This window comes from Toxorhynchites rutilus, chromosome 2 (assembly GCF_029784135.1).
Source record: "Toxorhynchites rutilus septentrionalis strain SRP chromosome 2, ASM2978413v1, whole genome shotgun sequence".
Classification (NCBI taxonomy): domain Eukaryota; kingdom Metazoa; phylum Arthropoda; class Insecta; order Diptera; family Culicidae; genus Toxorhynchites; species Toxorhynchites rutilus.
In genome coordinates this window covers 142,473,461-142,488,669 of record NC_073745.1, presented here as the reverse complement: position 1 = coordinate 142,488,669, position 15,209 = coordinate 142,473,461, and the positions used below count along the sequence as shown (strand labels likewise).

The following is a 15,209-nucleotide window of genomic DNA, read 5'->3' as shown; positions in this document are numbered from 1 at the left end:
GACTGTCAATATACTGGCGGGTTGGTTGAGATGAATTGCTTTCATACATGTTTTGGAAAAATTCGGCAAAGAGATTGGCAGATGAAAGTGGTGAGTCGGAGTTGCTGGATTGATAAACGATTTTGTCCGGTATCCGCGTCAAGTTCTTCCGGTTCCGTACGAAACTCCAGAAAGAAGTTGGATTTTGTTTGAATGTGCTTTGAAGAGCATTTATGTACTTGCGGAAGCTTTCAAGCTGCAAGTTCTTGTATTTTTCTTCGGCCTCGTGTAATTCTCTTCTGCGTATTGGAGTTTTGTCGTGAAGAAATCGTTTTCTCGCTTTTCGCAGCCTATTGCGGAGATTTCGAAGCTGTGGAGTCCACCAGGGTTGATTAAAATTCCTAGAACGCTGGGCCTTCAACGGAACTGTTTCTCTAATAATTTCGTTCAATTGTTCATAGAATGTAGATACCGCATTGTCAACTGATGTATGGTCAAGTATGCGGTCCCAATCCAGAGAAGCAATTTTGTTATTTACAGTATAATAGTCACAGCGAGAAAAATCAAGCTCAGAGCGAGAAGAAGAGTCATCTTCCATTCGGGAACAAAAGTTAACAATTAAAGCCAGCGGCTTATGGTGATCGTCCACTTTGAGGAGCGCCGATGGGTAGTCGACAAGACTTACACGGTCAGGGTTGTTAAACATTGTTGTACTTATCGCATCGGATCATACTATACGGCTATTTAAAGACGACAATCTGTGCTACAAGTGTCGTTTTACAGTGTTGTGATTGTCCTTTTCAGTCTCAAGTTATAGCGCGTCAAAGGTGGAGTTCACCAAGCAAGAAATTCGTCATATTTTAAGTTTTTCCTACCTGCGAGGTAAAACTGCAACGAAGGCGGCCGAAAAAATTCGTATAGTTTATGGACCCGATACTGTAACGATTCGCACAGCACAGCGTTCGTTTGATCGATTCCGTTCTGGTGTAGTGGCTGTCGAAGATACACCCCGTACTGGCACGCAAATCGTCGTGGAAACCGATAAAATCGTTGGAATCATCCAAGTAGACTGGCATGTGAGCACTCGCTCAACTGGCCAGGAACTGGGTATAGACCATAAAACCAGAAGATTGGATTCCAAAAAAAGCTAGATGTATGGGCGCCACATGAGTTGACGCAAAAAAAATCTTTTAGACCGAATCAACGCCTGCGATGCACTAAGTTGGCCTCAAAAGAGGCTTGCGAAAACTGGCTGTCTGAGTTTTTTTGCAAATAAGGAGGGGGAGTTTTATAAGGGGGGGCTGGGAGGATGATGAAGTTGCCTTCTAAATGGCAACAAGTTTTCGAACAAAACGGCGCATATTTGACTTAAATTTGATAATTTTAAGTATGTTAAATAAAGCGTCTAATTTCGGTCAGAAATACGACGTTTCTTTTCCCCCAACCCTATATAACATCTGGCTTCCAAGTAATCGTTGAATAAAGTTTAAACATTCCAGACTGAGAGGGGCATCAATTCCAGACGCAATTTTGCAAGTCCCCAGCTGCATGTTACTCAAAGTCACAGTTGCAGCATCCGTTGAACCGTTGAGCAGGAGACCCCCACAATAATCATTGTCAATGATCGCGGTGAACGACAACTCGTCTCTTGGTTCGAAGGGATCCGCTGATATTGAAATCCCCATAATTTGCCGATTATCACCCTAACACTGCTCGCTGCCATCACCGGTGCTCACCTAGTTTCTAACTGTACACCAAATACGAGGTTCAAAAATTAGCTCGATAACTGGAGAGATAAGTAAACAAACGAAACATAAATATAGCATCACGTTTTGCAAGCAAGTAAGGGCGCTCTCGATCGATCGAATGGTGATTGCACATGGCTGTTATTGATTTGTATTCGATGTGTTGTCGTGTGCTTTGTCTCTCAATGGTTGTTTTGATTTTCGTCATCCGTTTGGGGAGATATGTCGATATGTGATGAAACTGAGAGTGATGCTGGGGCCGGATTTGGGTGGAAGATGAGATGCATCTCGATTAACAGCAATCGCGTGGGCGGTGGGTGGTACTGAAGGGAATCGTTCTGGTGCCATTTTTCGCAATAATTGCCGTCTGTATGATATGGGAGGACCGTTGCACTTTTGCTTTTCTATAAAACTCGCGGGACATCTGGACTAGGACATCAGTCGGCGTGTCTCGATTGGAGCAGGAAGAACAAGTAGAATTGTTCTTTCCCGTTTGTTCTACACATTGCATTGTTTAGTGAGTGACACAAGTGATTGGTGGTAGTGCGAGAACTGAGTTGCTTTCGAGGTTACCTATTGGAATTGATTGTGTTCATATGGACTTTTAAAAACGGTTAATGGTAGTGCACAGATAAGTTCGTTCTTCTTCAAGACAAACCGGTAACTGCACGTTAGTGCTTTGAACACCAAACGATGCAGCGCGCTGCCAAACGGATGAAATTTTTCAAGGTGTGTATAAGAAATATTTTCATAAAATCCTAATTTAAATCTAGTGTTCAATCTCGAGGATACAGTTCTTAATCGGACAGAGTCTCCGTTCGATTTATGATTGTATGCGTAAAACTATTTAATTCAGAGCTCGAATAATGCTGATATTGAGCTACTCTCTCCATATATTTGATAACTGTAAAACAACTGTAAAATTTCAACTCCAGTGTATCCAGGCAAGCCCTATTTGGCATTTCCATTGTTCTCGTACCGGAATGCAGTCTTGCGCCGCGGTTACATTGGATACTAGTTTAACACGTTGAGCTCCGAATTATTCTTGCTACGCTTTCCATTCAGCCCATATCAAGGGCATTTTCACAATATCAGTGTTGGTCCCCACTCCCAAAGATATTTATTGTATAAAACGAAAATAGCCAGAAATACGATTAGAAAATAGCCACATATCGTGAAACATCTAACAACAAACCATTTTTTTATATATTCTTATATATTTATATTTCTATATACCCGGCAAACTTCGTCCCGCCCAATATTTATTTCTCGTTATCAAATCCACGTTTCCTTACTAAGTGCACGTTTATGGGTCCAATCGCAGAACTGTTCATTGATTGATCTTTCAATCTACCCTTTAAAATTATTTTTTTACTATAAAATTTCAGTACTTCTACCAAAACTTGACATTATAATATCAGATTATTTTCAGACACAATTCTCGTTCAAGACTTTTCAACCACTTGCGAATAACATGTTTCTCCGTTGCATGGAATAAATGTTGGATGAGGAAATATTATAGAATGAAGAAAGCCCTAAATCGGACAATTTCTTTCTCGAGTTTTACTCTTATCAACAAATTCGGCGATCCATTTTTATTTATATAGATAGAAGACGATATTGAAGTGCGTTTTATCACATTAAAATCCATTTCCACTTTCGAATGGATATCTATTTCGTTACCGCAAACATCAAATGAACTAACAATGCTTGTCAATATGTATTTGTAGAACACATGCGAATGGGTTTTTTCGAATTTTCCCATTTTCCTTCAGAGTTTTCCGAAAATTTTCAATTGTCATGTTTGGTTGGAATATGTTTGGTTTGAAATATATGCATTATTTTCATGGGACCCCCTCTCCTTTCCAGAGGAGGAAGGGGTGTCATACCATCATAGAAACATTCCTCGTACCCAAAAACTCTCCCATCTCAAGTTTGGCTCCACATGCTTGATTAGTTCTCGAGTTATGCAGAAGTTTGTGTTTCATTTGTATGGCCATACCCTTAGAAAGGAGGTTGGTGTGCCGAACTACCATAGAAAATTTTCGTGTCCCCAAAAACCTCCACATGCCAAATATGGCTCAATTTGCTTGATTAGTTCTCGAGTTATGCGGAAATTTGTGTTTCATTGCTATGGCCGCCCCCCTCAGAAAGGTGGGAGGAGTGTTGAACCACCTTAGAAATGGTTTTTGTCCCCTAAAACATCCACATATCAAATTTGATTCCGTTTGCTTGATTAGTTTTCGAGTTATGCAGGAATTTGTGTTTCATTTGTATGGCAGCCTCCCATTAGAGAGCGGGGTGGAGTGTCTAACCACCATAGAATAATTTATTGCACCCTAATACTTCCACATGCCAAATTTCATTTCATTTGTTTAATTAGGAAGGAGGAAGGAGGGGTCTCAAACTATCATGAAAACCTTCCCCGGCCGCAAAAACCCCCACACACCAATTTTCATATCGATCGATCCAGTAGTTTCCGAGTCCATTAATCAGACAGACAAACAGACAGACAGAAATCCATATATATATATATATATATATATATATATATATATATATATATATATATATATATATATATATATATATATATATATATATATATATATATATATATATATATATATATATATATATATATATATATATATATATATATATATATATATATATATATATATATATATATATATATATATATATATATATATATATATATATATATATATATATATATATATATATATATATATATATATATATATATATATATATATATATATATACATATATATATCGAGAAATTTAGAAATTTGTGTTTTATTTATATGGCAGCCCCCCTTAAAGAGGGGTAGAGGTCTCAAACTATCACGAAAACCTTCCCCGGCCCCAAAAACCCCTACATACCAATTTTTATGTCGATCGGTTCAGTAGTTTCCGAGTCCATAAGAATCAGAAAGACAGAAAGACAGACAGACATCACTCAACTGTCAGTCCCAGTGATCTGAATTTTTCTTACGAAAAGCTCAAAAGGCAGTCCGTAGGGACCGACACGGGACTCAACGTGTTAAAAGTTGTGCAAATTTGCGAGATGGGGTGAAGCTGCTTCAAATACGAAACCGTACGATTTATTATTGCTAGTCACTTGAAACATATGAAGAATCCTTTTATAGTTTTTGTGGGGATATTTCCTTGCTCATAAATTCATTATACTGAGAAAAATGTCAATAGATTTCATTACTAAAAATAATAATCATAGGATAATTGACGAAAAAACGAACAATTTGTTCGCTCGAGCAGGCTTCGGACGAGTTCGATCGAAGAGAGAGGAATCAATGGGCAATGTAGCCTAGGGTGACTACTAAAATATGACATGACTATATACCGTTCTGAATCATATTTCGGACGCTTAAGGCATATGATGCAGAAAACAGGTCTAAACTTTATGCACAGGTATTATTTGGTTGATATTTTTAATAAATTATTTCAATATGCTTCTAAGCTTTCTACTTTGGTACCTATTTGATTGAAAACATAAAAAAATCATCGAATAAAATGCTTTTCAAATGAAGCAAATAAAAATCAAACTTCGGGCAGTAAATCAAATTTCGGACAGATTGAATTCAAATTTCGGACACTTTATTTTGTAATTCACAGTAAACTGTTAACGATGATGAAAACTAATGAAACACGGCAGAAATTTAAATATTGATAAACGGGTAAATTCTACGTGCTCACGCTAAGCAAACGTCAAACACAAACGATAATGAGTAGTGTTGATAGATTTTTGCCGAATATGTTATAATTCAAATGTAGTTCTCATATGACATGATAGTGAAACCAAGGGATTACTCAAAAGAAGCAATTGTGATATTAATTTTATAGTTATATCATCAGTGCATTAAGCATTTAATGATATTAGAACAAAGTGTCCGAAATATGATGTTTTCTGAAATATGATTCGGAACGGTATTATATAGCCCAAGTCGACGCTATCTACACGGACTTCTTTTGATAGCATCAACCATCAAATTGCAATTGCTAAACTGCATCGCATCGGCTTCAAGGACCACTACGTCTGTGACACTAATAAATGAAGTTCGAATGAGCTAATATTTTGCAAAGGGTATATTATCGTGCAAATCAACATTTCGCAGCATGTTCCGAATGAACAATCGAGATAACTATTTTTTTTTAGATGACACAAAATTACCCTCTTGGGTAATTTTTTGGTTTATAAAAACTCAAACTTTGATCGCTTTGCGCCACTCTACCTTGAGTCCGATAGAGCTAATATTTGGCATAGGGTGTTTTTTCGAGGTGTGAACGTTTTAAAGAGGTAACTTTTTGAAATTAGAGATAATCATTTTCATTGGCACCCTAACCTACATACACCAGAATATAAATGTGTTCATAAAATATTCTAATACCTGAAAGTTGTAGTTTTAAAATGATGTGCATCACATTGATATGAGCTGATTTTTCACGAAGTTACAGCATGTTAAAAATCACTTGAAATTTATAACTTCGCACCCTGTGTTAATTTTTTTGTCGAGTGTATATCAGTCAATCATGTCACACATTGTCTAACGCTTCTGACGGGCTGAAACCCGATCTGAAGGGTTTTTCTTGGTGACCGAATAACGATGATATTAGCTTACTTCTAAAACGAAGGGAAATTCGAAGGAGGATTTTGGCTATAAAAGTAAATAAGTCGAGGCTTATGAACTTGAATTTGTGTCGGAGGAAATGCTGTCAAAACGTTTGACGTACAGAAACATTTCAGAAAAATATTTCTGCATCTCTTGACGAAGCTCGTCAACTCATCTATCGTGACTTTGGGTTATCTTTTTCGCTAGGTGTGATTATTAGGATCAGCTCCCTCTAAATCCTTAGCCAAGCTGTCACCTTGCTGTCACATAAATTACAAGATTTTCAGGTTCGATTTTCGAACTGATTGATGGAATTTCCGTCAAATTTTTTTTCCATCATCACTCAAACTTAATGCAAGATTTAATCAAAGCAACGAGGAAAGTGTTACCCATACAGTGATCGTTCATTAATTAGGAGGAGGCAGCGATCATCATGCGGAGACATATTGAGATCGGCATTACATCACATCACAAAAGTTAAACGAAATGAAATATTAATATTCTTCATGACTCATATTCATAATTCTCAATGACTCAATTTCTTCTATGATAGATTGAGCAGTAGAACCAATACGACTTGATTGTGATAGTCTGCAAACGAACATTATTACATCGAAAAAGCTACTGCTCCCGATGCCTAAAAATAAGAAGAAAACAATAGAAAGAAATCACAATACCATAGCTATCCATTAAAAATAAAGCAACATCATGGTTGTTCATTTCATTCATGTTCATTTTACCTCAAAATATCACTTCATATATTCATTTCAATATCATTTCATATTCAATGTAATCAATGACGATATTTTTTTTTTTGTTTACCGATTTACCTATACTTCATCTACCATTCCACCCTGTTATATGTCCCACTGATATTCACTAATCATTTTCAATTAGGCAGTTGAATTTCCTGCCAGAAACTTATTATCTTTATTTGTTCGTTACAATCCGTTTGAAGATTATGAGTACATACAACAAACGGCCCTTTTCAGAGTTTCAGAGTTTTAAAGTTTCAAAAGTGTTGAACTATCAGATTTCTGAACAATGAAAAGGATTACATTTAAAATAATCAAATGTCCTGAACAATCACAGTCCTACGTCATACTTCCGTCCGTGCCCCTAGGCTCAGACCTTTCTACTTTTTTTGGAAATTTTTCAATGACCCCTGTACATACTTGCCGTTTCTTACATTTCGAGCCAGCCTATTACTGCCATTACTGCTAATGTTACGATTCTGTAGGAAAAAACAAAACAAAACCGGTTTGCAAACAGGAAACAGTCCGTGTAAAATATCGCAAGTAGTAGTCGTATTTTTTGAAAAGTCCGATAATTTTTGTGAGCTGAAATCGTCATAAATTATTGTTCAGTTCATTTTGTGAGAGAATATGTGGTTTTGTTTGGTTTGCTTTGTTTTGTTTTGAAACTTCAGGTCCATTTGAGGCAAAATCGACACTTTCAGTTAGGATAAAACCGACATCTGGTTTGTTTTTCATTGGCAGGAAAATGCGTCATTCTGTAATTTCTCATGTTTATGTTTGAAAGACAAAACGCCAGAGCTGGACCGATATTCAGCTGAAAACTAACTATGTCAGAAAGGTGGAGAAAAGTTATAGCTGATTATTTTATTTCGATATTTCGATTGATTTGCTCTTTCACCTAAAGGTACAAAGCTCGGAGATGAAAAAAAAATTCAATGAATTTTTTTCCAAAAAATTCTTTGATAATTTTTAATGAAAACCTAAGTAGTTTCCTACATTTCATTCACTGAGCAACTTTTTGTTTTGAAATCATGATTTCTCGAAAAAAAAACGGTGAAAAAACTCAAAATAAAAAAAAAAAATCTATCAGATCTATAAGAATTTTGTAAAAGAATGAAATGTAGGAAATTATTTAGGTTTTCATTAAAAATTATCAAAGAATTTTTTCAAAAAAATTTCATTGAAAAAAAAATTTTGAAAATTGAAATTCATTTTCCTCGAAAACATATGCTTTCAAAATTCTGAAAAAAAAGATATAAATAAGCCTTAAAATTTCCAACAAGTTTTTCATACATCGGACGATAGGCATATTTACATGGAAAAAGTTTTTCGAACAACAACTTTTCCATGTTTTTCTTTGAAAAAATGCTATTAATATTCATTTCGTTGCATTTTTATGTATAAATTATCGCAATTTACATGCTCTGCTACTTTTCTCTATTTAGAAACATGTCAAGAACATGTCAAACGTGAGAATTTACACACAAAAATGTAACGAGCATTATTTTTTTCAGGAGTCTTCATAAAAAATGACTTATATCCCAAAAACTAAAGAAGATAGAAAGTAGATGTCTTCGATAAAAGTTTATATTTTAACAAGATCTAAAACTTTGTCGAATATACTATATCGCTTGACTTTAAACAAAATTAGGATTGGTTGTATTTTTTCCAAAGAAAATATAAAAAAGTTGTTGTTAGAAAAACTTTTTCTCTGTAAAAGTGCCCATCATCCAATGTATGGACTACTTGCTGGAAATTGTAAGGGCCATTCATATATATATTTTTGAGAATTTTAGAAAAATACGTTTTTGAGAAAAATGAATTTTAATTTTTAAAATAAATTTTTTGTCAGCGAATTTTTTTTCCAAAAAAAAAATTGTAATTTTTTTGTGAAAATTTCAACAATTTCCTACATTTCATCCTTTGACAAGAATTTTGTAGGTATCATAGTCTGTAAGTTATAAATTTTTGTAAAAAATTAAGGAAAGCAAATTGGCTTTTTCCAAAAAGTAGTCTAATTCTTTTTCGAATATTTCAAGTACGCAAAGTTGCTTAAATGACCCATGTTTTTACACCCAAAACGTTTCACTATTATCTGAGATGGTGCTGCCAACTCCTAAGACGAGTTGGCATGAAAATCTTCAATAACGAAAACCTATGAAATCATCACCTATTTTTTAACGTGTAGCCCTATCTTTCAGTAAGGATGTAAATCAGAAAACAGAACACGGTTTTATGAAATAGAAATAGAAAATGCAGCGTTTTCAATTTATCGAGTATAACCGAGCTATTCACGATTTCACAACATTCATGATTCATCATTCATTCAGCGTTCCAAATAGATTTTTATCAAAGTTTTCAATACTGATTTCAGCCATAGCTATTTTGCTTGATAAAAAGGACGAATGAGAGACAGGTACATAGTGATGTATGTTTGGTGGAGACACTGTGTTGGTTTGGGGAGAATTTTCTCAAAAAGACATGGTTCAGATAGCTTACCATCACACGAATGAACAGTCAGAAGTGCAACGAAGTACTTCAGAATGATTTACTTCTGTTTTTGCATCACTGTGATAATTGGGTAATTTGGCATCAATTCATAATATCCGGAAAGTAATGGCATGGTTTAATGAATAGGGGCATTAGATTCTGGACTGGTCAGCTTGTTTACCAGATCAAAACCTAATCAAGAATTTATGAGGAGTGATCATACGAATAGTACATGCAGCTTTCAAGCAGTACGAGTGATTTGACGAGCTTAAACGAGCAGTATCCTCTGCGCAGAACTAGATACATCCTGAAACACGGCGCAGTTTGATCGAAACCACTCCGAATGTGTTATTTGAACTGATAGAGAACTTAAGATGACCTACGAATTAGCAACTTCATGTGAAATTGACGTTAATTTGGCAAAGGAGTGAGAGTTTTTCCATCTGGTTCGATAGTTATGAAACGCAGTGTGTATGTATGCGTGCGAGACCCATCATCTTAGCTCAAACTCAAAACGGCATAAGATCATGTTCTGATTTAGTACTTCCCTGTTTATCGTATTGGCATCTTTGAAAGTATTATAGTTTTGACCTGTCATGAATGTTTGTTTCTCATTGAAACTCGGTCGGATCTTGCTAAAGGATAGTATCCTATATTTCAAACTAACCGCGCAATCAGTGAAAAACAGGTTTGCGCGCGAAATACCTCGACTCGGATCGCGCCATCTTGGCGGCTTGGGCCGCCTCGATTCCTTATCCTTGTTAAATGGGGACTTCGCAACCATTACATTGTCCTCATAATACTACGTAATCACTACGTAATCACTACGAAAAATACGTCTTACAATTAACTAATTATATATTTTTTTTATTTTTTTTAATCTTACAATGATAGTTTCTTGTTTCAATTCAGGAGATAATGCATTAAATTTTATAATTCCAGTAAAAAATACATTTCTAGTTGCGAGTTCAGTTCGGGCTCTATACCTAGTATTAAAAGAATGAATAGTATGAGCCTGTACGAGTGGAATATTGCATTTAATATAATTATTCTTCATTTTAAAAATTAACAAAAGAACATTATGTTTATGTAGCTTATTGAATGAAAGCAAATTTTCAGAGTATAAATTTATTGTTGTCGTCAACATTGGAACCTTTTTAATTATTTTAACTGTTTTGTTTTGCAGAACACTTAGTTCATTTATAAAAGTTGATCCTGCTGATTCCCAAATACAATTCATATAGTTCAGATGTGGAACTATGAATGACTTATAAACATTCCAACAACATTGAACATTAAGATAGTTTCTGGCTTTCTTTAATGCAAATATTATAGGATTTATTTTATTGTTTGTATATGTTGTTTCCATTTTAAAGTTTCATTAATTTTGAGGCCCAAATAATCCACAACATTAGCTTGCTTTAATATTCTATCACCAATTTGCAGACTAAAAGTCTGAGCTAGTTTTCCTCCTGAGAAAATAATAAAATTTGACTTCTCGATATTAATTCGCATCATATTTGCAGGAAACCCTTTTCGAGTAATATTTAAGTCATTTCGCATCATATATTGAAGAGTAGTGGAGCTTTTTGCCCTGCCATACAAATGAAACACAAATTTCTGCATAACTCGAGAATTATTGAAGTAAATGAAACCAAATTGGGCATATTGAGGTATTAGAATGTAATAAATGTTTTTATGGTGGTTAGACTCTCCACACTCCCTCTCTAAGAGGGGCTGCCCTACAAACGAAACACAAGCTTTTGCATAACTCGAGAACTAATCAAGCACAATTTGGGAAGTGAGGGTTTTTGGGTATGATAATTGTTTCTATGATGATATGACACCCCTTCAAACATGACAATTGAAAATTTTCGGAAAACTCTGAAGGAAAAAGGGAAAATTCGGAAAATTAAGTTCCCATATGTTCTACAATTACATAGTGACAAGTGCTGTTAATCCATTTGATGTTTGCGCTAGCGAAATTGATATTTGTTCGAAACTGTAAAGGGATTTTAATGTGATGAAACGCACTCCTATATCTTCTTCTATCTATACTAAACAAAGGATCGCCGGATGTGTTGATAAGAGCAGAACTCGAGGAAGGAATTGTCCGATTTAGGGCTGTCTTTATTCTATAATTTTTTGTATAAAACATTTATTTCATGTAACGGAGAAACATGTTATTTGCAACAGGTTGAAAATTCTTGAACGAGAATTGTATCTGAAAATAATCTGATATTATAATGATGAGTTTTGTTAGAAATACTAGGAATTTTATAGTAAAAGGTAAATTCAACGGGGTCGATTAAACGATCAATCAATGAACAGTTCTGCGATTGGACCCATGAATTTGCTCATAGTAAGAAAACGTGAATGTTTGAAGGTATTGATAACAAAAAACAAATGTTGAGCGGGACGAAGTTTGCCGGGTCAGCTAGTATTATTAAAAGTGGTCCAAATATGAATCCTTGAGGAACACCAGCGCGTATAACAGCTGAATTACTTAAAGTATCGCCTATACTGCAGAATTGTTGTCGATTTGTTAGATATGATTTTATCAGATCGATTGCAGAGACAGATAAGCCATAGAAACTCAGTTTATGCTGAAGAATTTCATGTGAAATACAGTCGAAAGCCTTCGATAGTTCAATAAAAATACAAGCTACATAATCACCTTCATCTATACCTCTAATCACATAATTTATGAGCTCCAAAGAAGCTGATTCAGTACCGCGTTTTGGCATTAAAACGAACCGAAAATTCTTCATGCTTTAGATTCTGAAATGTTTCTGAAATTTGTTACATGATCGAACCAAGGTTGTATTTTTTTTCGTTTCAATTAAATTTATATTTTTTCTGCGTCTGCTTTATTCGATGACCACGACTTTTCACGTCAGTATACTTCTAGTAAGCTTGCGTGACATAAAGCTTTTCTCTCTACGGTAGTTCCTTATAAATGAGAAAGGAGCACCTGTTTTTTTTTCTAATATTTGTTTTTATTATGTTTCTAATTAAACCTACTTCAAAAAGTATTTAATTATTTCTTCATACACAACCTCATGTAATGTAACCAAGGTCTTGCAAAGTCAATCAAATTATTTTACAAGTACATTTTGCTTGATAAATAATTCTTGCACCTTTTTCCCCATGCTGTCAAACGTTTCTCCTATAAAAGGAGCAACCGTTTTCGTGATTCGGGAATTGTTTTTCAACTTTTTGGCCGAACCAGAATTGAAGCAAATGTTGTAATTTGTGTAATTCGTGTTTTTTAGTTGTTTTAATGAAAGAAAAAAATCAAATAATATAATTATATCGTTCAGAATAATTAAAAGCTAACATTTGACGAGAAATAAAATAAAATACTACTTCAGTATCTGCCAAAATATTAGTTGGATCCTTGTGTTTTGAAACTGAATTGTAGTTCGTTCATTTTTATTATTTCGACTATTTTTGATTTCTCTATGTAGTGGATTATAATAAAACAAAAAGTAACCCTTTTCGCTCCTGATTATTGGATCTCTTTTGATATTTCTGCTGGATTCTTCTGACAACTAATTTGATTATATCCTCATGACCCAGAATGGAACTTATTGTTTAGCAAAAGTTGGGCATCATTCACTCTAACTCACTCTAACTTCAACCACAGCTCTCAGCTATAAAAATCAGCAGCATAACGCTAGGCGCATTCAAATCGCCTCCGAACATAAACACCACGATATCAGTATCTCCTACTATTCAATCTTTATTGAAATTCACCACACAGCTCTGCTGCTGTCTACTGCTGCTAGCCGTTGCAATATCGGTAAATGCAAAGCCAGAGGCACCACTCAATTCATATCTACCACCGTCCCATGGTGGTCACGGCAATGGAAACGGCTATCACGATGACCACCATCAGCACCACAACGGGGGCGGTGATCATCACCAACACGGAGATCATGGCCACACAGATTTAGTGCCTCCCTCGTCTAGTTATGGTACACCGGACAGCAGTTATGGACCACCCAACCATCAATCGGGCTTCCACCCGGATCATCACGAGGACCATAGCCGTCAGGATTCATCTGAGGAGGTATATTGTGTTCGGTAAAAGTGGGAAAAAAATGCTTATTATGTATATTGTAGGAACCAGCAAAGTACGAATTCACCTATGAAGTTGATGATGAGGATCGGGATTTATCGTTTGGCCATGAAGAAATGAGAGATGGCGATTATACCACCGGCAAATATAATGTCCTTCTTCCGGATGGTAGACGTCAGGTAAAGTATAATTCGTTGATGTTTGAATTCCATAATTAATGAAATTGCTTAACGCTCAGATTGTTGAGTACGAAGCAGATTTGAAGGGGTATCGACCAAAAATCAGCTATGAAGGTGGAGACGAACATCCGCACCACCACGAGCATCCGAATCATGATCATGCAGGTTATCCCCATGAAACACCCCACAATCAGCTAGGATACCCGAAGGAAACCCCTCATCATGATTTCCATCACGATGACGGAGGCAACGGTCACAGTCGGGCAGATCACGGCGGTCACGATGGTCATCATGGCTACGATAGCAACGCTCATGAGCATCACGGTGGAAACGGGAATGGTTACTCACATGGAAATGGTCATCACCACCGGCGACATTCGGAAGATGGTCATAGTAATCACGGTGGCCATAAGCGTAATAGCGGAGGAAACGGTGAGAATGGTGCTCATCGCGGAGCAAAAGGCAATCGGCACAATGCCTTTCATTAGATTCACACGGTTATTTGCTCGGAAATGAAAATAAGACAGAGGCTCTATACAAATGGTGCAAGCTTGAAAAGAAGCATTTAATTAATCCTAACGTAGTACAAATTAGTGAGTTCTATTTATTAGCATCATTGCTAAAAGCAAGTATTTCAATCAGCTCAATCACAAAGTGAGTTGGAAAGCGTAGCAAGTAGTATTTGCATTTATATGATTTAATTCGAAGCCAAGTAGATAGTAAAATACATTAAGCGAACTAAGGAGATACCAATAAATATGTTATCAGCAAACGGCCATCGAATAAAGCAACCAGTTACAATGAAGACTGGGTTCGATGGTTGACAAAAATACCAAACAAAATACAGGCTTTTCTACTACTACACAAATATTATCACACATTTGAGGCCTATATATGCATACTTTATCAACACAATTTTCGGAATTCGTTGAAATTATTTTTTAAGAAAGGTAATAATTGGTAATTATTAACTACCGATCGTTTTGATTGTTCAGCTGCATTGAACAAATCAATCAACCGAGAGCAATAGGAGATGATTACAGTATCTGACATCAAAATTCAAATACAAAACCAATGGGCCTAGCGTGCAATAAATCGAGTTGGACTGAATTTAAACATTCCATCATGGAGTAAAACTCCTCTCAAGCGTTTCAGTTCTATTTGTCGTTTCTATTTTCTATTTTCTCTTCTAATAGATAAAAATCCAGAGAGCGACTTCCAGGACAAATTGGAGGATTCATGTTATGACCGTAAACATATAGATCTATTCTAAGCGGCGGGTGCTGTGAAACGACAGCTATCATTCGTGCCATTCGATT

The 15,209-nt window shown here is 35.6% G+C and overlaps 1 protein-coding gene across 1 annotated transcript; it reads left to right on the top strand.

The window, feature by feature from the left end:
* The first annotated feature begins 2,173 nt into the window (after positions 1-2,173).
* LOC129769150 (pro-resilin-like) lies at positions 2,174-14,723 on the top strand. Its single transcript, XM_055771240.1, has 4 exons — positions 2,174-2,453; positions 13,394-13,702; positions 13,756-13,890; positions 13,950-14,723. Exons 1-4 carry the CDS (start codon positions 2,418-2,420, stop codon positions 14,376-14,378), a joined length of 909 nt encoding a protein of 302 aa, XP_055627215.1. The 5' UTR covers positions 2,174-2,417; the 3' UTR covers positions 14,379-14,723.
* The last annotated feature ends 486 nt before the right edge of the window (positions 14,724-15,209 follow it).